Below are 26,654 nucleotides of genomic sequence, written 5' to 3'. Positions count from 1 at the left end.
CTTTTCACCTGTAAAATGGAGTTCGTGACCCCCACCTGACAGGGCCCTGGGGAGCCTCAGGGGAGTGCTGAGAGCTATAACTTTGCCGTTAGTGAGCCAGAATGCCTCAGATGACACCTCAAAGATGGGTCGGTCGGACACAGAGGCCTTTAACTCTTTTGACAACTGCTGGTGTCCCTTTCAGCCACGTGTCCCAGGTGACCCATCAGGGCAATGCCAGCCAGGCACTGCACACTCTTCAGTAAGTCCTCATCCGAAGAAAGACGCCTGCCAACTAAGTCTGAGTGCAGTTGGTTTTTATTAAGCTGAGATTGGACAATGGCTGTTCCCTCCTCCCCCCACCCCTTCACATCCTGTGAAGGTGACAAGATTCGTCCTGAAAAGATGCAGAAATGCTCATGCAGAAATGAGCTGGGTGTGGAAGCGGCTCAGATGGTGGGTGTGTGGGTTGCACCCGGGATTCCTGGGAGGGGCTCACAGTGCTGTTCCCGAGAGTCCAGGGAATGAAGGCCATGGCTGAGCCGGGACCACCAGCCCTGCTCAGGCTGCTGCTGTGTGACAGTGGTTTGGGAAACCCCAGCCACGTGCACCAGTCTGATCGTGCCCAGAGGGAGAGCTGGCTCTGGGCTCCCTGGCCTGGCGTCCCGCCCTTCGGTGCAGGTGGCATCGTGACAGAGGCAGTTGCGTGTGACCCCGGGACTGTGTGCCCTCGTCTCACATGGAGGCCTCGGGAACCCTGTGCAGTGTCTGCTGTCTGTGATCCGCATACCTGAATTCCTCCAGGCGGGCACAGCAGGTGGGGAGTGGGGGCCAGGCTTCATGTGAAGGACAGTGAAGCCGTCCCGGTTTGTCTGGCTGAACGCTTACGCTGCGTTCCAACTCGTGGTTGCTTTGGGCACAGCCTGTTGGGTGAGGCAGAGGGGGCTGGTTTGGTGCCTTGTGACAGGGGACACAGCAGGTCCTGGGCCATGGCTTCCATGATCTGCCGCTGGGGTGGTGGCAGTGGTGAGAGGCTGGCTGGAGGACGTGTCCTCGCGGGTGGTGTTGTAGTCTGTGGAGGAGCACAGAGTCTGGCTGCTGTCACTCTGGGCCTGGGTGACAGGGCTGGGAGTGGAGTGGGAGCTGGTGCCAAGCTTCACGGCCATGTCCACTGAGCAGCCCTCAGAGGTGAGGTGGGGCTGGTGGATGTCTATGGCAGCTGTGGTGACCACACAGGTTGCAGGTTCTGGGACTCTGGTGCCTGCAACCAAGAAGGGGAGCTGGTCAGCTGTTGCAGGCGGTGTGTGTGTGGGGGTGTGCTCGGGTGGGAGGACGCCGCACAAGGGGTGTCTGGGAGAAAACACTTAGGGGAAAATAAGCAGCACTGCACATGGGAGTTGTTCTGTGTGATGACGTTGGATTTTGTCAACATACAGGCGTAGGGATGCTGAGTATGTGGTCCCCTCTACAGGAGGGGGCAAGTTGGGTGTTCTGGGAGTGTAGGGGGGCACTTTGGGGGGGTGGCGATTAGGAACAGAAGGCTGAAGTCTGAGTCTGGCTTTTTTCAATGTGTTAGTATGAGAAGGAGGGGTGCTGGGGCGCTGAGCCCGGGCAGAGGGACATCTGCATTGCAGCGAAAAGGGGTCTCCTGCAGGTGGGTGCATTGAATTCCCACAAATAGCGCCCGTCAGGGTAATGAATCCAGGAAACTAGTCTGCATCAGTCACTGCTTGTTCTTCTGTTCTGGGTTTTGGGGGGGTACCAGGGGGACTGGATGGGGAGGAAGGTTGGGCGCTGTGGCACTAGTCGGGGGATTAGCTGGGTGGCAGTAGGTAGAGGGGGAACCACTGTAGGAGGCAGGCCTGGCGTGGGGGTGCATGGACGCAGCGTAGGGGGAGTACACGGAGGGCGACAAGGGAGGCACAAGGAGGGGCGCTGTGGGGGGGAGTGGGGACAGCAGGGGTTGCTGTTCATTAGAAGGAAGGGTGGTGGAGAGTTGGAAGGTTGGGGCTGCTGAGCCCGGAAGGGGGTAGAGCTGTGCGCATTGCAGCAGAACGGTGGTAGGGGCCGTCCCGACATGTAACTGCAATAAACGTGACACTCGTGTCGTGTGAGGCAATGCGTGCTCTTGAGTTTGGGGTCCTATGGGGAGGGAGGTTCGCTGCAGTGGGACTGGAAAGGGGATGAAGGGTTGGGAATTCTGGGGTGATAGAGGAGGAGGAAGAACCGAGGAGGAGGACGAGGAGCATGAAGAGAGAGGACAAGAAATAACGACGAGGAAGATGAGGAGGAAGACGAAAAGCAAGGTGAGTCAGGTAACATCACTTATTTCAGGCCCGTGTGAGAAGTGACTTATTCACTCCGCTCCCTATTTGATAAGGGACTTATTTCACGCCTGTGTCAGAAGTGAAATAAGTCACTTCTCCATAAATGATACAATCAATACGGAGAACGAGGAGGGGCAGGAGGCGAAGGAGGAACTGGGTCTGGAAGGGCAGGAGGAGGAGGAAGAGGAGACTGAGGAGCCCGAAGCGGGAGCATCGGAAGCAGAAGGTGGGGAAAGGGAAAGGAGGAGGAGGAGATGGAGGAGGCAGAGGACGAAGCGGAGCTGGAGGAGGAGGAGGACGAGCAGGAGGAGGACGAGCAGGAGGCTGAGCTGGAGCAGGAGGAGGGGCAGGAGCTACAGGACGTGGAGGAGGAGGCGGAGGAGGAGGAGGACCCGGAGCAGCAGCAGGAGGCGACACAGACGTTGGAGGAGGCAGCCCATAAAGAGGATGACGGGGAGGAAGAGCAGGATGGTGAGGAGGAGGAGGAGGAGCAGGAGGAGAACGAGGAGCAGGTGGGGGACGTGAGGGACGAGGAGGAGGAGGAGACAGATGAGGGGGAGGGGGAGCAGCAGGAGGACGAGGAGGAGACAGAAGGAGGAGGAAGAGGAGGAGGAAGACCAAGATAAGGAACAGGAGGACGAGGGATGACGAGAACGAGGAGCTGGAGGAGAGTGAGGAGGAGGAGGACGAGGAGGAGGAGCAAGAGGAGAAACGGGAACCACCTCGCCATCTCCTGTCCCTGCTAAGACACCTACACTCCCTGCCTTTGCACGTCCTGCCCCCCTTCCCGCAGCAGCCTCCCTCCTAGTTCTGTGCCTTCTTCCACCACCACCAAGGTGCAACCCCCCACAATCCCCCCTAGCAGCCCTTTTCTCATGTACCCCCAACAGTCACCACCCCACACTGTCCACCCCCCGCTTCTGCCACAGAAGCCAGGGCTCAGCTCCTGACGCCTCAGCATTGGCCGGGAAGTGCCGTGGGGGCTGCAGAGCTGAGGCAGCGCGAGGCAGGTAGGGGGTGTCGGAGGACATGAGGGACAGCAGGCGTGGGGTTCCTCGGAAAGAAAACCACTAGGAACGAATGTAAGCAGGCAGGCAGCTAACACACCTGTCTTCGGACACAGTAACACATTCAACTAAGATACTGAACGTCCAGATAAATGGAAGCATAGGCCGTGCTCACGGACAGGAAGAATGAACACGCTTAAAAACCCACACTAGCCACAACCTCCAGACTCGATGCGATCCTTGTATCAAAATACCGATGACCATTTTCAAAGAACTACGCCAAATAGTTCTAAGGTGTACCAGTCACGGCAATCCCGAAAGAGAGGAACAAAGCGGCGGGGAGGGGTGGGCGGGTCACGCTCCCCCACCTCAAAGTACACTACAGGCCCAGACTCATCCAAATAGACTGGCCTTGGCGCAAAATGCGACACAGATCCATGGAGCACAACACATCCCAGAATGAACCCACGTCTCTACGGTCACTTTATCCGTGACAAACGAGGCAACAACATACACGGGGGTATGTTGGCAGGTTCGTCGATACACGGTGTTTTTAAAACTGGACTGATACATGCCCCCAAAAAAGAAAAAACGGGACCACTTTCTTACACCATATACAAAAATAAATTCAAAATGCATTTAAAGCTTAAATGTAAGACCTAAAACCGTAAAACTCCTAGAAAAAAACATAGGCAGTAAACTCTGACGTTGCTCTTAGCAATATCTTTTTGGGTATGTCTCTTCCACCAAAGGAAACAAAACGAAAAAATAAACAAATGGAACTACATCAAACTGAAAGATTCTGCACAGCAAAGAAAATCAACAAAACCAAAAAACAACCTACATCCGATAAGGGGTTAATATCCTAAATGTATAAAGAACTCATACAACTTAACACCACAAACCCAAACAACCTGATCAAAACATGGGCTGAGGACCTGAATTAACATTTCTCCAAAATGACACAAGATGGCCAACAAACATGAAAAGGTGATCAATGTCACTGATCAGAGAAATGGAAAAAAAACCACGAAAACCCACAATGAGATGTCACCTCAGTGTCAGGATGGCATCATCAAGAAATCAGCAAATAACAGATGCTGGTGAGGACGTGGAGAAAAGGGAACCCTCGTGCCCTGTTGGTGCAGCCGCTGTGGAAAACAGTATGGAGGGTCCTCACTAGAACTACCGTAAGCCCCAGCAGTTCTTCTGGGTGTTTATTCAAAGAAAATGAAAGCACTAATTAGATATATGCACGCCTGCGTTCACTGCAGCATTGCTTACGACAGCCAAGGTACGGAAGCAACCTGAGTGTCCATCAATAGATGAATGGACAGAGGAGGTGATACATACATACAATAGAATATTTCTCTGACATGAAAAAATGAGATCTTGACATTTGTGACAACGTGGAGGGACCTAGAGGGCATTATGCTGAATGAAATAAGTGGACAGGAATAACAAATACCATATGATTTCACTGATATGTGGAACCTAAAATACAAAACAAAACTGAAGCAAACTCATAGATACAGAGAACTGACGGATGCAAGAAGGGAGGGGGTGGTGGGCCAGGGGGCGGCAGGAAAGGGACGGGATGCAGTACAAACTGACAGTTACAAAACAGTCATGGGGATTCAGGTTCAGCACCGGGAATATGGGCAATAGCACAGTGACTGACTGGGGACAGACGGGTACCAGACCAATTGTTGTGGTCACTTTATGAGGCATATAAATGTAGAATCACTGTGTTGCAACCCGCCGGAAACTAACATAACACTGTATGTCAGCTACAATGAAAAATAACCTGAAAGAAAGCCAGCTACAGCTGAGCACAGATGAGTGTGAACGCCTGCACAGGGGCATAAAACGCCACCAGCCCCAGGATGAGCTGTGGGGACATGGGGGTCGGTAGGAAGGAGAGTGGGGAACACGTGGGCTTGGGTCCCCTGTGGGCTCAGGCCAGGCAGCCATCACAGGGCCCTGGCGCCCTCCGGCTGCATGACAGGTGGCAGGTCCAGAACAAAAAGCCAGGTAGGGGTGGCCTCTGGGCCCTGTGCTGGTTCTGCAGCTCCTCCTGAGCGTCATCTGTCCCTGGATGTCACTGAGGGACCAAAGCCCTGGGATGCGGGGGGGGTGGGGGGGGGCAGTACAAAAGAACTCGGAGAGCTTGTCCCCCAGGACCTGGAGGAGGAAGCACCCATCCACTGTGCATAAAACCTGCAGCCCAGTGGGTGGCGTGGGGGCTGGGGGGCAGCCGTCTTTTATGACCGGCACAGACAGCCACGTGAAGTTGGGGCTGTTGCCTCCCAGGGGAGGTTTGGAGAAGCTTTTCTCCAAAACAGGAAGGCCTCTTGGAGGGAGTGACAGGTGGGGTCCACGTGTCAGCTGAAGGGTTGGACTCAGAAGCCAGTCCCAGCCCTGAAGGGACCTCAAAAGCTCATAGCAGCAATCAGCCCAGGGCAGCAATCAGCCCACGGCCAACGGTTTGCCCACACCCATCAGCTCCCACGCCTCCTGTGAGGCCCACAGAGCTGGACTCAGGAGTTCACGGCCCAGAAGGGAACACGGAAGCCTCAGGACAGACAGCTGGGGAGGGGGAGGGGCAGCGCCTGGAGCTCTGGCCTCTGCGCCCCAGCATCCAGCCCTGGCCATCTGGCACGGGGAATGAACGGCCATAGCGAGGGGACATGCACCCTAGATCCAGCCGGGCTTAGGGTCCCACAGCCTGGCTCCCAGCCCAGCACCATGTTCTGTGCATGGCCCTGTGACGTGCTCTGGACCCCTTTCGGTCTGCATTCCCTCCTCCCTATGATATGAGAGAAAGCAGGTGTGGGGGCTGAACAAGATCACACTCTGAAAGCTTCCCTTTGGGGGGTGCAGTTTGATGAACCTTACATCCCTCATCTGTAGGTAAAAAAATGTGAAACTGCAAATATATTGTAAATCATTACAAGTCAGTATGTACAAGGTCTTGGTAAAGAAACTCTGTACGCATCCCCGTTAGTGTAACACTTGCAGGGCAGTGATAACCGCACCTGAGTGAGCAGGAAAGGGGTCTGGGGAAGGGGAACCGAGGCCAGGCTCCTGCAACCCTCTGGGCTCTAACGTGGGCACTGATGCCCCTGCCTGGCTCCCTGGGCCTGTCTCACCTGAGCCCATCAAAACAGCCTGCCAAGGCCCCAGCCTGACAGGGCTTCCTCACAGGTGAGGGTACCTGTGACGACACACCACGTCCTGGCCCTTTCAGGACTGAGGTGCACCCTCTTCCCTGGGCATTCCCCCGCAGGGTCAGCGTGTTCCCATTTCACAGCTAGCAAAACCAAGGCCCAGAAAGGTCATGTCTCCTGTACAAGGTGGGCTTAGAACCTAAGCTGAGCTTAGGTTCTGGCTGTTCTGGCCCCAGGCCTGGACTTATCCCGCCCTGGTGGGCCAGGCAGCACAGGAGAAAAGTCCCAGGCCTCCAGCTCAAAGCGTCTGGATGACTTTCCTGGGGCTCCCTTTCCTCCTCCATCAAGGAGGAAGCCACACCCCTTCCCGGCCCACAGGCAGGGCACTGGTGCCTGTCACTGAGACCATTTCGAGGGCAGTCAGGGTGGCCTGGCTAACTGCTTCCTCCTGGGCTCAGACAGGTAGCCCTGGTCAACGTCACCCCAAACCTTGGGCCAAAGAGGAGCACCGTCCTGCAAGGGGACAAACTCCAGCTCTGGGAAGCTTGGTGCAGACGCTGCGGTCGCGGAGGCGAGCGTCCCGCGGCGGCTTACCTGCTAGCGGCTGCAGCCCCTGCACAACACTCTGGGTCGCTCTGTCCTCCCGCACGTGGTAGCGGCTGCGTGGCAGGCTGAGCACCTGTGGGGCGAGCAGCGCGGCCTCCCGCTCTGCCGCCAGGTCCAGACCCTGCTGCGCCAGGTGCGCCCGCAGCTGCCGGATCTCGAACTGCAAGAGGAGAGAGGGGTGTGGGTGCCGGGCCATGCGGGTTGTGTGTGGGGGGGTGCGTGCGCGGAACAGGCGGGGCACCCAGGAGCGGTCCAGGGCACCGTGCAGGCGGCCGCTGAGCACCCACAGGCCAGACTGGCACTCCTTACACTCTGCCAACAACACTGCCCACCGGCGCCTCCTGCGGTCGTCTCAGCTGTGGCCCGTCGTGAGGCCAGGAGAGGACCCTCTGTGCTTTGCGGGAACCACTCAGGGACACCGCTTTGAATGGCTTCTAATTATGAGTCCGTAGTCAAAGTAAAACCCTGGTATCCGCACTGATGATGCAGCGGGACCACACTGGGCGCTAAGCAGCTGGCATCCTGCACCAGGAGCTGCTGGGTGCCCCGGGCCTAGCGTCCTCCAGCAACACCCAGGAGACGTCCCCAGGGCTGCGCTCCAGTGCCGGCCCCACACTTAAACTGGCCTTGTGGCCTCCTGTCCTCATTGTAAAATAGGAGTTTCCACCCACTCAGCCCTTTGAGCACGTGGGTGTCACCCAAAGGCTTCGTAAAAAGCTGCACACATTTTGAGGTTGGTTTAGTGTTTGGAGGACAAGCTTTTAGAGGTGCTTCTGGATGCTTCGTGGGTTCGCAGCTGAGATGGCCATCTGGGGTCTGACTCTGAAGGGCGCCCTTGGGCTCAGTGGAAAGGACTTCACCGCCACCCAGGGTTCAGAGCACACGCCAGGCTCCCCACAAACTGTCACCAGGAGCAGCTGGGGCGGGGAGGCCCTGACCCCTCCCTCCAACTGCCTACCCGAGGTAACATGGGCTCTGTCACTGGAGTCACCAACTTAACCTAGTGAAAGCGACCCTTCACTGCACCCCACCACCTGCTCACTGGGCGTTTTCAGCTCATTGGAGCCGGAGCCAAACCTGCATCCATCTCCCTGGCCGCGTCACTTTCCTGCACCCCACCACCTGCCCTGCCCGGCGCACCCCCAGCTCTCACCTGGACCCCTGCAGCTACTATAGACCAGTGCCACAGCCCGAGGGAGCCCAGCGTCACCCAGTGTCCTCCACCTCAGTTGGGAGAAAACCCCAACTCCTCAGCAGGCCCTCAAATGCAGCCGGTGGGATCCATTGGTGCCCTCTTCCCCGATCACGTGGCCGGCTCCCCAACCTGTCTGAATTCTCTGCATCGCATCTAGCCCCTTCTCAGAATTTGCCTTCTTTATTTGAATGTCCCATTCCTGTTTTGGTGGTGAAACGCACACTGGCGCACTCGCTGGCCCAAGCAGCCGGGTGCACAGCGGCATCGGGCAACTGCCCACTGCCAGTGTCCACAGGCTTTGCGTCTGGGACCACTCGGTGTTCCCGAGGGTTCCCCAGCTTTGTGCCTGGGGGTGGGCAGGGGGTCCCTTTCATTTCATCCTCATTTTTAGGCCAGCCCCCTTCCGCAGGCCCCTGCCTAACCCAGTGGCCACCTGCAGAACCTTCTGGTTCAGTCTCCCCCAGGACACATATCTGGCTTGTGGAGGGCAGAGAGTGGGGGCTTCACACTCACCCCCTTCCTCCCAAACTCTCAGGGGCTCTGAGGGGACAACTGGTCACTTTCCGTCACTGTCCTCCTCTGCAGGCACTTACAAATTCTCCACCTGCGCAGCCAGTGAGCACTCACCATCGTCCCCACACCCGCGGAGCTCTCTGTCCTCTGCCCTGATGGGCAACCTAAGATACAGTTTCTTAATTCTTGTGTGTGTTTTTTTTTCTCTACATTCACTTTAGTGGAATTTGGGGAAGGAGATCAGATTTTTTTTTTTTAAAGGCCTGATTTATAGCATGTGTTCATTGCTGTGATGCAAATATTCCCACCATGGCCGATTTCAAACTACCAACACTGGGGAGACGAGGCAGAGAGAGGCCCAGCTGACCACCGCCACCCTTCACGCCCACAGGATGCCAGCTCTGCAAGAGTAGGAACTTGTCCACTTCGTCACCTAGGACACAGGAGGCTCTCGGGAAACAGTGTCGACTACATGAACCACCAAAGTCAGCTTGGCTCACTCCTGTGCTTTCAGACTGAGTCCAACTGCCAGCCACAAATAGCCCCAGCCCGAGCCCACTGAGACAAAGCCTGAGCCCCGACACTGAGCCCTGCTGGTCCCGCGCACACTGAGCTCTGACTCTGGTCTCAGACGAGGCTGACACTCTGGACCTCAACAACCAAATACTCAAATGGGGCCACTGGCCTCAGATGGTAAGAAATAGGGGCAGCCTTGTTACAGGGTGGCCTGTGCAGGGAAAAGGGTAGCAAGGTCTCCGAGGTCACACAGCGCCCATGAGGCAACCCTCTGACCTCTGCTGGCACTGGGCGGCCCTCCTGCCCAGCCCATGTGAACTTCCCTAGGGCACAGCCCGCCCACTGTCTCCAAGGCTGCTTCTCGGGCCAGCACGCCCAGCTAATGGCCTCCCAGGCCACTCGGAACAGATGTATTATTCATAACGTGTAATTGATACAGAGCTGCCCCTGAGGGTCCCACTGGAGTTCAGGCCAGACAGTCAGAGGCCAGGGCTTGCCCCGCCCCGAGCCCCTATGTGCAGACAGACAGAGGCACGGCGAAAACCAGTTTGGGGGCACATGAGGGCCCCAAGTGTGTGCTCGCTCTCCCACCCACTCCTTCATTCACTGAGGAATCAGATAAAGCATGCTGAGGGCTGTTCCAATTCTGTTCTAGAATGAAACTCCATCTCCCAGCTGAAGGGAGGGGTGCCGTGTGCAGCACTGCAGGGAACAAGCCTCCTGAGTGGCTCTGGGTGGCACTTCCGGCGGGGACGGAGGAGGGTGTGAGACAGGACCAGGAGGAAAGGGGGTTGCCGAGGTGGCAGGGGCCACGCGGACTGAGCCTTGTGGCCACGGAAGAGGTTTTAAGGGCGTCAGCCTTCATGGCAAGGAACCCTCGGAACACAGGGTGGGGCTGGGGGCGGCGGGGCCTTTGGAAAGGACAGGAGAGCGGACAATGCACTGGGCGGGGAGCGCGAGGCGGCCCTGGGAGATGACACAGCCAGGGTCCTGGCCAGCGCTGACCCGACGGGGATGAGGGTGCAGGCAGGGGGTTGGGGATCAGAGAAGGAACGGTCCGCATGGGCATGGGCGGCAGCGGGGCTGATGCACAGGGCGCCTTGCTTTGGGGGAGGGTGTGGGACCTAGGGGGGCTACATGGCTCCCGTCACAGATACTGGTGGTCAGGATGTGCTACTGGGACCCTCAGAGCCTGGCTCCTGAGTCCCCAACACTGGCAAGTCCACACGTGCATCCCCAGTGACTGCAAGGCTGTCAGCGGGCGGGTCCCAGGAGATCACAGAGGCCCCGCGATGGGAAGGAGCCTTCTGTGCTGGGGGCAGGCAGGGTGGGGGAGCCTAGGACCACATGGCGAATCACAACCCAGGCCTCTGGCTTCCAGCCCACATACCCTGTCAGGGAACTTGAACCTCAGGGGTGAGATGCTGGTGCCTCAGCTCAGACCCAAGCACTTGGTGGACGCAGGCCTGGAAGGAGCAGGGGCCCCCATGAGGGGAAAAGCAAGGTCGGGAGGAAGGAAGGAGCCTGAGTGCTCGGCCACCACCCCTCCCCTCACTGCTGTGGCTCCGGGTCTTTCCTCTCTGGGCCTCGGGTTCACTGTGTTCGGTACGTGTGAGCTGCAGGATTCCGAGTCTGTGATGCGCTGTTTGCTGGCTCCAGGGTCCCAGCTGGGAGGGGACAACATTCAAGTGCCAGGTAGTTTGGGGGCTGAATTGAGGGCCATCCCCTGCTCCCCTCCGAACCACCCCAACCACCGAGGGCCAACGCTTGAGAGAAGGACAGCAGGATCCAGAACCTCTGAAATGCTCCGTCACCAATGTGCAGCACAAGGAGAGTTACTACTCACGCAAATGATTGGGAAAGACTGACAGACTCTCAAGACATAAGCAGTTCATTGAAGCTGCCCTTATAAATATGTGAGTTAGCAGACGAGGAATGCAAAACAACTGATTCATATGTTAAAAAAACAGCGGGAAAGGTGGACACGATGGATGTAGCATTTCTGTGGAGAAATAGAACCTATAAAAGGAATCCCATGAAACTTCAGAAGCTCAATACGTAATATCAGAAACTGAGTACTCAGTTGAATGGATTTCACAACAGATTTGAAATAGTAGCAGCTAGGGATACCGAACTTACGTCCAGAGAAGCGAGGGGGAGGACAGGTGACAGAACAGGGTGTAAGAGAGGTGTCAGATAGGATCAAAGGCCACCCGCCTGCAGCTCAAGCCCCAGGAGGAGAATGAAAATGGGACAAGAAATAAAGACATTGTGGCCAAGAACTCTCCAAATCTAATGGAAAACATCAACCTAGAAATTCAAGAAAGTCGGAGACTCCTAGCAGCATAAATGCCAAGAGCCCACATCGAGACACCCCATCACCAAGCTGCCGAAAACAGGTGACACACCGAGTCCCTGGCCCTCTGGCACGGAAGGTGCACGGTGCTTGGATGAGCAAACGAAGCAAGATTCCGGGCCAGTGGCAGGCGGGCCAGTGGCCAGGGGCCACCCTGTGAGGTGGCAGGTAAGCAGCGCACGCACAGCCCTACGTGTCGCACATCATTAGCTAAGCATCTCTACCGAGACGAGCTGGGCAGCCCCGCGGCCCACAGGGACCCCTCCCAGGGGCACCGGCCAGGCCCCCAGCGCCGCTCTGCCCTGGACAGTCTGCTGCCTACAGGGAGCCACACGGCCTCGGCCTGACCAATACACACTTGGCCAAACGCTCAGTGGCATCTAATGCAACAGCAGTAATTTTCTCCCATCCTATTAGTGCTGTCTGCACGGACCGCCCTGCCGCAAACCCATCTGCCACTGGGATGGCATCCAGTGTTTATTTCCATTACTTTCATCACTGTTGGTAATAATAAAAATCAGGAGACAATTGCAAACTAATGATTTAGGAGCAGGGTGAAGCTGAATTTGACCTTGGCCCCTTTCCATCTACTGTGAAGATGACGGGGAGTTGGCCATAAATTTAAATTATGGCAAAAGGATAACATAAGTTATTCCTCTGATGGCTAATTTTATCAGCTAAATAGGCTTGTCATTAAAGCCATCGGCTATTTTACAAATCACTTCCCATGTTAAAAAAAAACAGCCACATCTCACAGTGGAGATCTTGAATAATCCAGGTAACAAAGGCTACTGTGCTGAGCTGGGGCGTGTGGCCTCTGCAGGAAAGGAGGGGGCTCTCTGCAATGGGCCAGCATCAAGTGTCATCCCCAGAGACCAGAAGAGCCTGTCCTGCTGTTTCTGATGGACCAAAGGCCTGCGGGCCCTCAGGCCACAGAGGTCAAGCCTTGAAGGCGAGCGACTTGCCACCAGCACCCTCTTAGGGGCCACAGCGTGGCCCATGGATGGAGCAGATGGGCCCAGGTTCCCTAACGAGTGGGCCACGACCCTGCGCATGGACGGCCTGAGGGGCCGGAGGGAGCTGCTCGTGCTGCACAGACGGCCCATTTCTGGAGGAGGAGAGCCCTGAGCTCCATTCCCGCTCCTCCATGACAAACGGTGAGACCCTGGGCACCACCGGCTCCGTCAGCCTCAGTCTTTCCGTCTGTAAAGGGATCACTGATACGGAGCCTGCCCACCTCGCCCATCAATGTCAAACTAGGGGAAACGGTGTGACGTGCTTCTGCATAGGGCCACCGTTACAAAAACGACTTCTTTTTAATTCCCTCTCCCCCTATTTGCTGAGGGTCTTCAGTGAGCCGGACTCATTTCACTTGATTTAATCTGCTGCCCACAGACTCCTCATGACACAACCTTGTTTCCTCCATGTTTCCAACGAGGAGCCGGAGCCCCAGGGATTCAGGCAGAGCTGAGGCGAGACTTCTGCCGGCTGGCACCCTATGTGAAGGCCCCCTCCACCCTCCAAGGTGCCCACATACGACTCCTCTGCCAGGGAACAACGCTGGCCCACATCTCATGGCCACCCTCGGGCTGGGCCTCAAGTCACCCTAGAGGACAACGGTGCTTCTCTGCGTCCTTCCCACAGGACCCAGCAGGAGAGATAAACAGATGCCCCACGGCAGCCCGCACTGGACCGCTCTGCACTGAAGGCTGTGCAAGGCTTCTGGGCTCGAGTGGTTCCCATCGGGCCCGCAGGACGTTTCTGAATCAGAGCACAAGGTGGGCATGGGCAAACAACCTCAGAAGTGGTTTCGGAAGATGAGGTAGAAGCAAATGGCATCGCGTTGCCCTAACTGCTGCATATCACACAGCTCTGACTTCTGGAGCAGTCAGGACAGAGAGGGGCAGAAAGTCCCCACTGTCCCACTGAAGGACAGCGACTAGCGTCCGGCCTCGGGACCCCATCTGTGCACCAGTGCGATGAGCTCCTAACAAATGCCAACCTCAGTTAATTCATTGTAACAGACGTGCGAGACTAACATAAGATGTTATAATGGGGAAAGTGGGGGGCGAGGGGGGATGGAAACGCTGCACTACCTCCACAATTTCTCTCTAAGTCTAGAACTGTTCTAAAACACGAACTCTACCTTTAAAACAAGCTAGGAGAAGTGGAGTCTCAGCAAACACACAAATGCATGCCAGGGAGAGAGCGCTGAATGCAAGTGACTGTCACTGACGCTGAGACACTACACATGCCCTGGGAACTCTGGAAAATTTCAGTTCCTTAGGCAGCTACTGAATTAAGCTTGAAACTGCTTCACTGAGAATTTGGCAGGGAGGCAGCGAGTGAGCATTGTGTGACAAAGGTCAGTGGAATGGCCTAGGGTGGGGGTGGCGGCAGTGCTGGGTCCGTGCCTGTGAGGGGGTTGTGCTCCGGGCACGTCTGAGCACTGTTTCCACTGAGCCCTGAGAAGTGACGTGGGCAGGCAGTGACATGGAGCACGGCAGCGGGGAAGGCAAGGTTCATAGGTGGGACATCTGGCTCTATTCCCACCTCTAAATGCCCTCAGAGGCAGGCTCCTGGACAAATCCCTCATCCCTCAGTTTTCTTATCTGTGAAATGGGTGTATGTGGGCTTGGACGGGCAAGGGTCAGCTTCCACATGTCACTGTTGGCAATGTGCAGGCCTATAGGCTGCACAATCGCAAGACCATCCTTCAAGGATTTCATCACTATCCCAAGTTTTTTTTATTTTTTTAAAGATTTTATTGGGGAAGGGGAACAGGAGTTTATTGGGGAACAGTGTGTACTTCCAGGCCTTTTTTCCAAGTCAAGTTGTTGTCCTTTCAGTCTTAGTTGTGGAGGGCGCAGCTCAGCTCCAGGTCTAGTTGCCGTTGCCAATTGCAGGGGGCACAGCCCACCATCCCTTGTGGGAGTTGAAACCGGCAACCTTGTGGTTGAGAGCCCACTGGCCCATGTGGGAATCGAACCGGCAGCCTTCGGAGTTAGGCACATAGAGCTCTAACCGCCTGAGCCACCGGGCTGGCCCACTATCCCCAGTTTTTAGATTAGGAAAACCAGGGCCCGCAGAGGTCCCGTCAGTGCCCAAAGCCACAGGGCCAGGAAGTGGCTGAGCTGCCTCTAAAGCCTATCCGTAAGCATCCTGGCACTATCCTCTCCAAGGGTCTGGTCACCCTGGCATTCCAGGAGCCAGCATGCTCATTTCTTTAAGGGTATTGGCTGCCCAGTCAAGTTTCAACCCAGGTCTCAAAATACAGCTCAAAACGAGGCGTCCACACACTCCTTGGTGCTCGGAGAGCAGCTGTCTCACCTCTCTGTGATACCCACCTCAAAACCGCTGCTCGGACCAGCCCCTCCACCTGCCCTGCAGCCCCTGGGATTCCAGCTGGCTGGCCCCTTTCGCCATCTTCACTAAGGTGACAGGCTTTCAGATGGCTTTTAAATTAAACTGGTTTGTTTCTGTTCATCTCTTTTCCAGATGTCACTACCTAGAGGGACTCCGTCACTATTTATTGGCTCTTTCCTGTGCAGAATCTCAGGAGTGTCTCTCCAGCCGAGACCCCCCAGGGAAGAAGACCACATGTGGGGGTGACTTGAACCAGGAACGTGGGGTTCCTGGGAGCTCAGGATGGGGCCATGGTACAGCTGTGGAGTGGGGGTTGCGGCTTGGGTTTGCTCTCAGCCACGTGGCACATGAGCCATGCGGACGCTTGGCTTGTTCTCCACGGGGCTGGGAGGCTGGGATCTATGAGGGCAGACGCGTCCTCCGCGTGGCCGACGGCCGTGAGCAGACAGGACGCTCTCCTGCCAGCAGGACACTGACAGCTGCCTGGGCAAGCTCCAGCCAGGTCCGGGATGACACCCAGGACTGTCCGACTGAGCCCCGGGTGGTCACTACAGCTTCTCTAGCCAGGCCCCCTGCCCACAGCCTGGCCCTCTCCCATCGTCCCCCAACGGCTGCCAGAAAGATCCATCAAATTCAAATCTGAACAAATGCCCCCGCCCTTGCTGCCAACACTCCAGTTTCCTCTTTCCTGACAAGATGTAGCCCAAAGTCCTGCTCAGACTGCCAGGCCCCTCCCAGGCCTGCCTCTGAACCCCCACTTCCTCCTCTGCTCACTCTGAGTGGCCTCATGCCTCAGCTGTCCCGTCTTGTCCCCTCTGCTGGCACCCAGCTCTGATGTCAGCTGCTCAGGACGACCCTCCCCTGCCCAGCCACACAGCGGGGGCTGCCTCCCACCCCCAAGCATGGCAAGGGCCCAGATGCCTGGGGGAGAATGAAGCAGACACCAACGCTCACGACAGAGACATGTGTCTTCCCAGCCCAGGACCCCATGCAGACCTTCCCGGGACACACGGGCGATGAGCTCCTGGGGGCTGTGTACCTGACACCCCTCTCATCACTCAAAACCATGTTGTGCCGAAATGAAAGGCCAGGTATTCCCAAAATGGAAAAAGATTTGGTCCACACAGACATTCCAAGGTGACAATTTTGATGACACTGCAAGCGTATTCCTGTAGGGTCACTTTTAGGGACATTCCACAGGCTTCCTACCTACTCCAGGGCCTGCAGCTGTGAGAGGTTGCGGTTGAAGGGACCCACAACATAGGGGTGCTGGGCTGGGGTGCCAGGCCTGCCCTGGGGGAGCGGCACCGGGGGGAGGGAGCCCGGCCGTGAATGGGTGCCCGGAGCCCTGCAGAGGCCCACCCATGGCTCACCTGCCACACACGCACCCGCCTTTGCTGGCAGGTCCACTCTGTGGGTGCCACCTTGCACAGCTGGTAGCAGCACATGCCCCCAAAGGGAGGCTCTTTCCACAGAGCAGTGCAGCCCTGCTGTAGGGCCCGCTGTCCGCACCTGCTGAGACCCTGGTGGCCCTCCCCAAGCACCTGCAGCAGGGGCGACGTACCCCACTCACATGGGAGCAGCAAAGCACCGAGCGCAGGGGCCTGGCGTGGCCTGGCTGAGGTGGGGGATGGAGCTTGGGGCTGGGCCTGGCCCTGACAGTCCCCTCCCCCGTGACTGCCCAGCGCCGTGTGCAGAGCACAGCCCCTGGAGGGCAGTGGGCAATGCTAACACCTCTCGGAGTGGAGTGGCGGGGGTCCTGGGCGGTGACCGGCCCAGCAGCCTCAGCAGACAGAATCTGACCCCTGCTTCAGAGACCACTGCGCCACGGCTCATGAACTGAGTTGGTAATGTAGCTGGTTCAGCTTCGAGAGCTGACCGGTCATGTGGTGAAAACAACCTGGGCCTGGGTGTCGGGGCTGAGTCATGCCTGGCTGGGCAAGAGTGACCCTAGCGACGCATTTCCCCCTCTAGGCCTCAGGTTCCCTTTGTGTCCCTCAAGGGACTGGAGGGGCTCCCTGACCTCGGGGCCCCTGTGGCCTCCGGTACCAGCAGTGTCCTCAGCCCTGGACAGAAGTGGGCAGAAGCAGAAGTTGCCACGTCTTACCCCTTGCTCCTGGCAGATCTGCGTCAGCCTCTCCAGCTGCTCGTCTTGGATGACCTTGGCCTTCTCGTACTGCTGGATGAGCATTCCCATCTCCACCTTCACAGGCAGCACGTACGCTAGAAGACAGAGCAGCCCCGTGAAGAGCGAGGGTGGGGACGGGTCGGCCAGCGGCAGGCCCAGGCCCACGTACACTCTGGGAGGACCTGGGGGCAGGGCTGGGGGCCTGAGAGCACCCAGAAGGCGGGAGAGGGCTCGTCTTCCCACCCACAGTACCCAAGGGAATATCTGCCTGCCTCCTGCCCACAGTGACGGACCCTCAATCGGCTGGTGCACAGCTGCCTGGGACAAGGACTCTGCTTTCCAATCTCTACTGCAGCCACAAGATCACACTAGGGTGTCATGCAGGAGCTTCCAGAAGCCTCCTCAGAGGGCAGCAGGGAGCGCCAGGATCCTCACACTGGCCCTAGGCATGGAAAATGCCACAGCCACTTTGGACAACAGTCTGGCAGTGCCCCAAAATGTGAAACTAACGGTGACCACATAGCCCAGCAATGGCACTGCCAGGAACGTAAGAGATGCAAACACACGTCCACACAGGAACCTGGACACCAGAGTTCACAGCAGCCAACACGCAAACAACCGAAACGTGCACTGACGATCGGGCCAGGCAATGTGGCGTGTCGCACAGCGGAGCACGGCCCCACACTGACCTGTCTGCAGCACGGCCACCCTCCCACACGCCGAGTGAAGGGGTTCCCAGAGCACCGGACCCCACTGGCAGGAAACGGCTATCAGACACAGGACACTCAGGGTCGACCAGGGCTGAGGGGGCAGTGGGAGCTGCTGGCCACTGGGTGTGGGGTGTTTTTCAGGAGTCACGTAAATGCTCTAAACTAAGTTTGGGGTGATATTCACACAAGTCTATAAATTTATTAAACACCATTCAGTTGTGCATTTTAAATGGGTGTTTTGTGGTGTGTGAACTACGTAACAATGTTTAAAAGAAAAGGTGGCTGAGTCTTCCTGTGACCTGCCTTCTGCCTCCCTCCCTCTTCCTACTGGCTGAAGCGTGTTGTGATGCTGGCACCGGAGCAGCCTCCCTGGGCCACGGGTGGTTTTGGACCGGAAATGGGGGCCTGTGTGACCAGAGCTGTAGGAGTGGGACCAGAAATGGGGGCCTACGTGACTTGAGCTAAAGGAAGCCAGAGCTGAACGCCACCTGTGCCAGCAGCTCCCACAGACCCTGGCTGTTTTCAGGTTGACAGACTTGGGGGCACCCAGCTTGTCCTTGGTGGACACAGGTGAGACGGACCCTGCAGGGAGCAATACATGACCGGTGACCTAGACAAAGCCGGGGAGTCTGCAGGTGGTGGTTGGGAATCAGAGCACTCAGCCGTGAAGACCTACTTTTCCAGGCGGCAGGCCCTGCTACCAGCTCCTGGGGGAAGGGGTGCCACACAGGCCAATGGTGGTCACAATGGACTCATGCGTGACCTCTGACCTCGTGTTTGCATGTGGCATCTGGGCAGTGTGTGAGCGGTTCCTGGACACTTGACACTGAATGAGCAGCCATGGGCTTGGTTCTCTCCATGCCTGAGTCTGCACTGGCCTCCCCAGTGCTGGCTGGGTAACCCCGAAACTCACCCCTCAGTTGAGAGCCCCGGTATCTGGAGCTGACACCTGTCACCAGGCCTCTCCACTGACTCCTTCCGGCCACTTACCATCAATCACCCTTTTCACCCGCCAGATCCGCAGCACGATGAGGAGGCTGATGGCGTCCCAGGGACTTCTGGGCCCGTTGGCCACAGTGGATGCCACCATCGGGGCCAAGGACAGAGTGATTATAGCGCCATCAAACACCTGGGACAGAGAGTGCACCTCAGTGCCCAGGGCCGGGCTGAATGTCCCCAACCAGGACCATGTGAGGCAGAGCAGCTGATGCTGGCCACCTCTGCCTCCTGTGTGCCTGTCACGAGGCCCCCCCCCCCCCGCTGCTCCCCCCCGCCCCCCGCCCTCCTCAAATGTGCTCCTGAGCACTTTCCGGCAGGTCTCGTCCCTCTTCTTCTAGGGCGGGGCCCTTCCCTGGGGTAGGAAGCAGGAGAGCAGAGTCTCAGCTTGTCTCTATCCACGGGGAGTATTGGGGGGGAGGCAGGGGACAGGTCCAGCCTGTGACGTTGGGCCTGGGCCCTGACCTGCCATCTGCTGCTCCAGGCTGGCCTTTGCCACACCTCAGGGCAGGCCCTCTGCTCCCAGCTGGAAGCTGACAACACGTGGGAGTTGAGGTGGGGGTGGGCCGCGGGGCTGGCAGCTGGGCCTGTGTTATGAGCCGCCTCCCTGTCCGCTCTGAGAAACGTGAGAAGCGCTCAGCGCTCCGCTCAGCCCTCTGACCACGGGGCCACCGCAGAGAGCACTTCCGTGCTTTCAAACATACTTCACAGCTTCCCAGACGATTCAAGAGTAAGTTAAAACCCTGCAGAACTTCGCGGGGGTCACGCAGATGTCTGGGCACTTCCTCAGCCTGTGCTCCCCACCCCCCCACACTGGACACCCCTGCGTCCACTGGGGGACTGAGCGTCCTTCTGGGCCGGCCCCCAGCCTGCGATGGGTGGGATGGCAGCAGCTCCCAGCGTCCGGGGGGCGGGCACTGGTCTTTACCTCTATTTTGTTCTCGATGTAATCCCAGACGCCAAGCACCACAATCCGGAGGACGGTCTGAGGAGAGGACGAGACAGGAAGTTCCAGTTACTGCTCCACCCCCGCCCCCACGGGGGCCTCCGGAACTCGGTGTCCTGGCCAATACGGGGCACCGTCCTCACCACCCTCGGTGCCGTCCCCACCCGAGTGCCCACCATCGTGCCAGCCCCTCACTCCATACCCTCAATGCGCCCAGGACGTACGGAAGATGCTCCAAAGGCCCCGGAAGGAAGCTCAGACCCGGCCTCCCTCTCCAGGGTCATGTGCACCAGTCGCACCACAAACCACTCGCAAATACAAACACGCAAGCTCTGTCTCCTTTTGCCTTGACACTGCATGTGACAGCCTGTCCGTGACCCCTCTCCCATCTCTCTTCCCTTCTCATACAGTTGCTGGGCTGTGGCACGGCCACCCAGCCAGACACGCCGCGTCGCCGCCTTCCCTGCGTCCAGCAGGGGCCATGCGCTGGCCGCTGGCCGCTGGCCGAGGACTCGTGAGCTGCAGCACAGCTGCTCCTCCTTTCCTCTCCCCAAACCCTAGGCTGTGGGTGCACAGCTGTGGTGCTGAGCTGCTCCTAAGTCGGGGGGCTGGGCAGCACGATGGCAGCATGCTGGGTCCCCGCCAGGCCAGGCCACCAGGCCGGGGTCACCTGCGTACCCACCAGACCTGAACGCTGCCTGTGCTGTGTGGTGCTTTCCTTGTCGCCGCAGCTTGGCCTGTGCGCTGCCCAGCAGGGCACCCCCCGCCCCCACCTGCTGAAGGCCTTCCTGTCCTCCTGCCCTGGCTCCAATGTCACCTCCAGGGAGCTCGGCCACACTCCCCGGCCGCAGGGCCTCTCCCCTGGGACAGCGCCACCCTCCACGGCACTTCACCGTACCTTGTGGTGATTACCTGCCCGGCCCCCATACAGCTCAGGAGACACTGAGTCCCCTTCGCCCCTAACGCCCGGCACCGTGCACACTGCGACCTCACAAAAGCGGGCACAAGTAACTAACCCTAACCTCAGCAACTCACTCCAATGCCGCTGCCTCCCGGAGGGTTTCCTCAGCCCGAGGACATTACAGGTGGTCCTGCACGACCCCGGTCACCTTCCCCGGACTCACAGTAACTCACAGCCATTCACTGTCACCAAGGCGGCCCCCAGGACAGGCCCAATTCCCTCCTGTGAAGCTGGGCAAGCCACGGCACAGGGATGGGCAATGACTCGCCCAAGGCCATGCAGCAACTCAGTGACCAAACTGGCTCCCTGTCGTGACACCTGCTCAGGCATCGAGGGGACGCAGAGCCACCTCCCGCCTGTGTCTGACGACTGAGCTCACCAGGGACCCCTGGGAGGAGGCGGCGGCAGGAGAGGGGCCCTCACCGATCCAGCACGTCAGGGTGGCTGCTGCTGTAGGACAAGGCCCGGGCTCAGGGGGGTTTGGCAACGGTCTGTGCTGGGCACACGGCACAGGTAATGCCGCGGCCAGGCTCCCTCGAAACCAGGCACCGGGGAGGAGGTGGCCCTGATAGCTGGTGTTGACAGAAGCCTTGAGGCACTCATGCCTGGGCCTTCTCACCAGAGGAGTCCTCACACATCCCCAACCCTGGGGGTGGGGGTGGGGGGAGGCTCAATGAGACCGCTCTAGTCCCAGGTCCTGGACACCCGAGCGCTGTGGAAGCTGGCCTGCCTCCTCAGGAGGTCCCTGCATACCAGCCCCTCGGCTCAGGCAGGGCTCCCATGACCCCATCACCCCTCTGTTACTGCTTCACTGTCTCCGACAAGGTCCAAGGTCAGGGGTGCAGCCATTCTCCCAGCCCTCCAGCTCTCCCTGCTGAGCCCGTGGAAGCCCCAGCCCTCCCCGGCTGGGTGCGCATGGAAGCGGGGGGTGGGGGTCTGAGGCTGACGTTCCTCTGCTCAGGGGCTTGTCTGTTTCAGGTGGCTTGTCTCCAGCAGTGACAGGAAGGGAATGCCAAATTAACACTGGCTGATACTGCAAAACCAATAAAACCAAAGCCGAGGGACTGCGGGAAGAACCTCAGCAACTGATGAAACATTTTTGTTGGCAGCCACAGATACATGGCACACTTTCCAAGGTTTGCGTCAAGGGGACATGTGGCTGCAGCCCACACACTGGTGGGAGGGGACTGCAGTGAGGCAGACGAGGGGCTGGGGAGGGCAAGCCCCTCAAAGGGCCGCAGGCTGGGGGAGGCTCTGTGGGAGGCTGAGGCGCCTCCGGAGCTATGCCGCCCACAAGCTGCTTGGGACACCCCCAACCTGCCCCCCAGTCTGAGCTCAGCTTGCCTGTCGCCTGCCCACTCCACGGGCTGCAGGACAACACCCTGTGCTGCACGACTGCTGCCAGGCCCACACGCTCCACGCACACCCGGGATTGCAGATGTCACCTGTGTGCGTGTGAGCTGTGCATGCGTGAGTCTGTGAGCTGTGTGTGTGTGTGTGTGTGTGTGTGTGTGTGTCCGCACTGCTCTCCCCACCGCCACGCTCCGTCTCCCCCTGCTCCGCACTGGCCACATGAACCACACGCTGTTCCCAATGACGTCCTACTCAGTCTCACCCTCACAGGCCAGGGCCCACCCCACCCTGGACCACACCTGCTCACTCTCTGGGATTCAGCTCAGGGGTCACCTGCTGGGGCCTGGCCTCCCTGAAAGGATGTCCCTCACTGTGTGTACTGGACCCCAGTCTCCTGTACTGCGTCCCACTCTCTGTAGCCTGGAGGGGGCCCAGAGGGCCTGACACTCGTGAATGTTAAAGGATAAAGCTTGGTGTCCCCAGGACAGGGGCTGCCCTGAAGAGAGGGTCGCAGGCCAGCCTTTACCTACCTCTGAGAAGAACACGGAGAGAATGACCAGACTGACCCAATGAATCACACCAGCAAACTGGAATGCACTGGAAACTGCAACGACACAGTAACAGGGCCCACTTAGCAGCAGGGACTCAGGTGCTTCAGTACAGGGGCTACCCAGCCTCTGGGACCCGGATGTTTACGTGAACCTTTGATCTGGGTGACATCGGGCCAGAGAATACCAAGGGCACCTTTCAGGGGTGTCTGCGATGGAGGTGGGCCGGGGACGCCAGGCTTCCCTCCAACTCCTCTCTGAGTCCAGCTCAGCTCTTAAGCCTCGATGGGCTCTGTCCTCCCTGAAAAGGGATCTCCAGAGGGGCCTAGATAGACAGCGTGGCTTTTGGACCTGGGTGGGTCCAAAAGCTGCGTGTCAGGTCAAGATGGGCTACTGGGGACCCCACCACAACTCTCCCCCCGAGAGGCCGGTGGGAGCGAGGAGCTTACTGACTTTTTATACTGAACAGTGAGTGCGGAGCTGGCCGTGTCGGGCAGGTGTTTCAGAGAGTGGCTGAGAGAGGGCCAGAGAGGCGTCTGGAGGGAGATCGCAAGCGGCTGGGGTCTGCCCCACGGCCTCCCAGAGACCACAGCGTCGGTGGGGAGGGCGGCACTGACAGCCCCGCCCGCCCTCCTCCTCAGAGTGAAGGCACTAGCTCCGGAAGCCACAGCTGGCCTCCCACGCGAGGATGACACAGTGTAGAAGCTGGCGGCCCAAAGCAGGGTGCTGGGGCCCAGGACAGGGCAGGCGGGCTTGGATGGAGAGTGGGTGGCAGGGAATTCCCTGGAAGACAACCTGAGGGGATACTGGCAGGGTATCTGGGGCGGTGGGGCCAAACGCGGCGCAGGCGTGCTGCTGAGAACACGCTGCCCTGCCTCGCTCCAGCCCAGCCGTGTCAGCACTGCTCAGAGTCCCCTGGGGGCCAAAGGAAAATGCCCAGGGCCGTCAGGGGGCTCGTCCAGCTGCACCGCCTCCCCCAGAGCTCTGATCGGGGAAGCCTGGCGGTGGCAGAAACCAGGTCCTGGAGCGTGGGGAGGGGAGAACTACGGGTCCCCTGGCATTGGGGCCAATCTGACCCTTAAAAGATGAGCCAGGAGACACCGTGATACTTTCCGTTCTGCACACATGAATGCTAGTGGGAACCGAGGCCGAGTCCTGTGTGACTCTGAAAGGACCTCCAGGTGAGTCTGAAAACATAAACTCTCCCCGTAATTTCTCAAGTGAATTCCTGTGCCTTTTTTACGGTTTGCTTTAGAAGAGCAATAAATCTGTGACTGTGCATTTTATGAAATTTAAGATGCCTTTTATGAGCTGCTATTGGATCTCCCACTAAAATCCATCTCCTGGATACTTAATTTTAGAGAAAATTCCAGTGTTGGCTGGGTTCTCAGGCCTGTTCAACGCCTGCCACAGCCCGAGCGCTGAGCACAGCCCACCACAGGGAAACAAGGACACCTACGGTCAGGCCTCGTGAACAGCAGGCGTGGGGTGTGGGAGGGAAAGTACACAGCTCAGTTTAAGGGGAGTCAGGCTGAGCGCAAAACCACTGCTGCTCACTTTATGCCTAAAGATCCTTTCACTGGAACTGAGGAGCCACCAGCTGCACAGAACCAGCGAGGCTGACCAGACAAAAGCTACCCTGCACTCCTGTCATCCTCTTAGAGTCAGGAAGGCTGGTGGGACACAGGAGGAACCCTGAATACAGAGGCTGCAGTAAAGGGACTGGGGACACTTGAGAAAACAGGTCCAAGACAACTGACGGCTTCGGGGGCTAGACCTACGGTCCTCGGGTGGCCAACGGCAGGAGGAAACCCCTGGTGGGAGGACCAACACTTTCCTCTCTCTGTTCTGCACTTGAACAATCCACCTTCCGTGTTGGGGAAATGTGGGAACCAGGGGCTGTACAGAACCACTCACTCACCCAAAGCCAAGTCTTAACCTTCCCCCCACTGCACCAAACAGGGTGCAGTGCAAGGGTGGGGGCAGTGGGCCCTCCGCTGACAGGCATGGCACCACGACGGACAGACGGACAGAGGCACAGACAAGCCACTGGCTGCCATGATGAACGCCTGCGGGCCTGGCGGCTGTTCGTCCCACTCCTGCCCCTCTCACCTCAGGGAGCTGCTAACTCCTCCCAAGTCCCTTGTCTAAAAACTGGGGTGACATCAGACTTGCCTGTCCCACAGGGGTGCTGCAAGGGTCAGATGTACGGGAAAGTGCTTTCTGAACTGGCACCTTCTACGTGAGTGACACCGACCATGTCCCCTGGACACAAGAACAAGGAATTTCATTGTCACCGTGTCTGTCATTAGTTATGACAAGGTGAAAAACGGAAACTTTAAGGTACAGAAATTCCAACCTGGAAAATTCCAATGGCAACAATGAAAAGTGCATACACAGGTCCCCGATATTTCTGATTTTATCAGGTTTGGATCGTGGAATGCTGGGGGCACAGACGTGGCCACATTGGGCACAGAGCGGCAAACTGATGCTAGGGTGACAGAGAGAGAAGCCGCCAGATGTCCTCCCTGGAGGTGACCCCGTGGGCGGTGGGGCCGGCGGGGCCAGGGGCAGATGCCACTGCTGGTTGGGGACCCCTGGTGGATGCGCACTGAATACTAACATCATATGTATTTGCATATGGGTCTCTCTTGCTACTCACACTGGAGAAGCTTTATATCTATTAGAAGTTCCAGAGTCAGGAGAATCACCACCAATATTACACAGGCTACCAGGAAACTGTTGAGACTGGCACTGAGCAAAAATACCTGCCACACGGCCGCTCTCTTCCCACAGCACGGCTTCAGCCAGGTGGACCTGTGGGGACAAGAGTGGAGAGGACGCTGAGAAGGGCCATCCCGCCTCGGCCCTGCTCCAACCCACGGCACGCCTCCCACCCGACGCTTCCCCGTGAAATGTCCTGTGCAAGAGTCCGCAGGGCACAGTCACAAAGAGAAGCACAGCTCGTGAAGAGCTGGACTCAGTATGAAGGCTGACCTGGCGACATGCCACCCCTCCCTGTGCCTCAGTCTCATTTAGAGAGGATGTGAAGGCCACATCTTGCGGGTTCCTTGTAAAGCATAGTGGGGAGCCTGGCTGCATGGTGAGTGGGCCGTGAAAACGGGCACAGCCTCACAAGCTCACAGGCTCTGCGCTGAGGACACCCCGCTAACCTCTGATCGATGCGCAAGGAAGGAAGGAAGGAGTTTTCAGTGTGTTCAGCTACACAAGAAAGATCTGAAATAGACCCCTGTTTCTCAGTCACTGGTACGAAATGCTCGTTTCCCAGAATGCTGATAAAAGGTTTCCATGGTTGGGTAAGGTTTGCAAAATTGGGGCAAACAAAAGTATGTGAATAACTTTCTCTGTGGGACCTTTCTGTGCCCTTAACACGCTATTCTGCACCATCGTGCTCCAAAAGGGGTTTGGCATCCGTGTTGCCCAAACTCGCTAGACCACGGCACACAGCACCTGGCGGGACTAGTGAGCCATGGACCATCTTTTGGGAACCCTGACTAGATGACCTTGAATCCTCACAGGTAGAGATGAGGTTACAAGGACAAACTCTCTGCTGAGGAGCTTTGGAAGTGGGGAGGAGGTACAGAACCTCACAGCTGGGTGGGTCTCCTAGGGCATTCGACCCACTCCCTTTAGAACACAAGATCCTGGGAAAAGGGGTGCCTGTAAGGAGCCTGGGGTGCTGAGGTCAGAGCTGACTGGCTCGCTGAGGAGTCAGATGTCCTGGAGGAGCAGACAGAGCACTAGTCAGGGAGGCCACGTGTCTGGCTCTGCCTGCAGCTCCCAGGACGTCAGTGCTCTGGGCCTCAGGCTTCCCTTTTGTAGAACCTTCTAACCCCTATGGCTACTGAAGGTTAAAGGCGAGAATGGCTGTGACCTCTAAAGCACCCTCTAGCTGACATGAACTGCTGCTGCTGCTAAAATTGTCAACGGCGCAAACACTGGGCAACCCGTCCTTC

At 57.9% G+C, this 26,654-nt stretch overlaps 1 protein-coding gene across 1 annotated transcript in view; it reads right to left on the bottom strand.

Annotated features, from left to right (window-relative positions):
• Positions 1 to 279: 279 nt before the first annotated feature.
• Positions 280 to 26,654, bottom strand: part of TMEM266 (transmembrane protein 266) — a 44,526-nt gene continuing 18,151 nt past the window's right edge. Inside the window, 10 exon segments of the mRNA XM_019751196.2 lie at positions 280 to 861; positions 863 to 919; positions 921 to 1,009; positions 1,011 to 1,240; positions 7,078 to 7,249; positions 17,143 to 17,258; positions 18,864 to 19,002; positions 19,798 to 19,854; positions 22,660 to 22,733; positions 25,340 to 25,494. Coding sequence (XP_019606755.2) covers positions 429 to 861; positions 863 to 919; positions 921 to 1,009; positions 1,011 to 1,240; positions 7,078 to 7,249; positions 17,143 to 17,258; positions 18,864 to 19,002; positions 19,798 to 19,854; positions 22,660 to 22,733; positions 25,340 to 25,494 — 1,522 coding nt within the window. The 3' untranslated portion in view covers positions 280 to 428.

The sequence above is a fragment of the Rhinolophus sinicus genome, linkage group LG13 (genome assembly GCF_036562045.2).
Source record: "Rhinolophus sinicus isolate RSC01 linkage group LG13, ASM3656204v1, whole genome shotgun sequence".
Lineage (NCBI taxonomy): Eukaryota > Metazoa > Chordata > Mammalia > Chiroptera > Rhinolophidae > Rhinolophus > Rhinolophus sinicus.
This window is presented reverse-complemented; position numbering and strand designations above follow the sequence as displayed.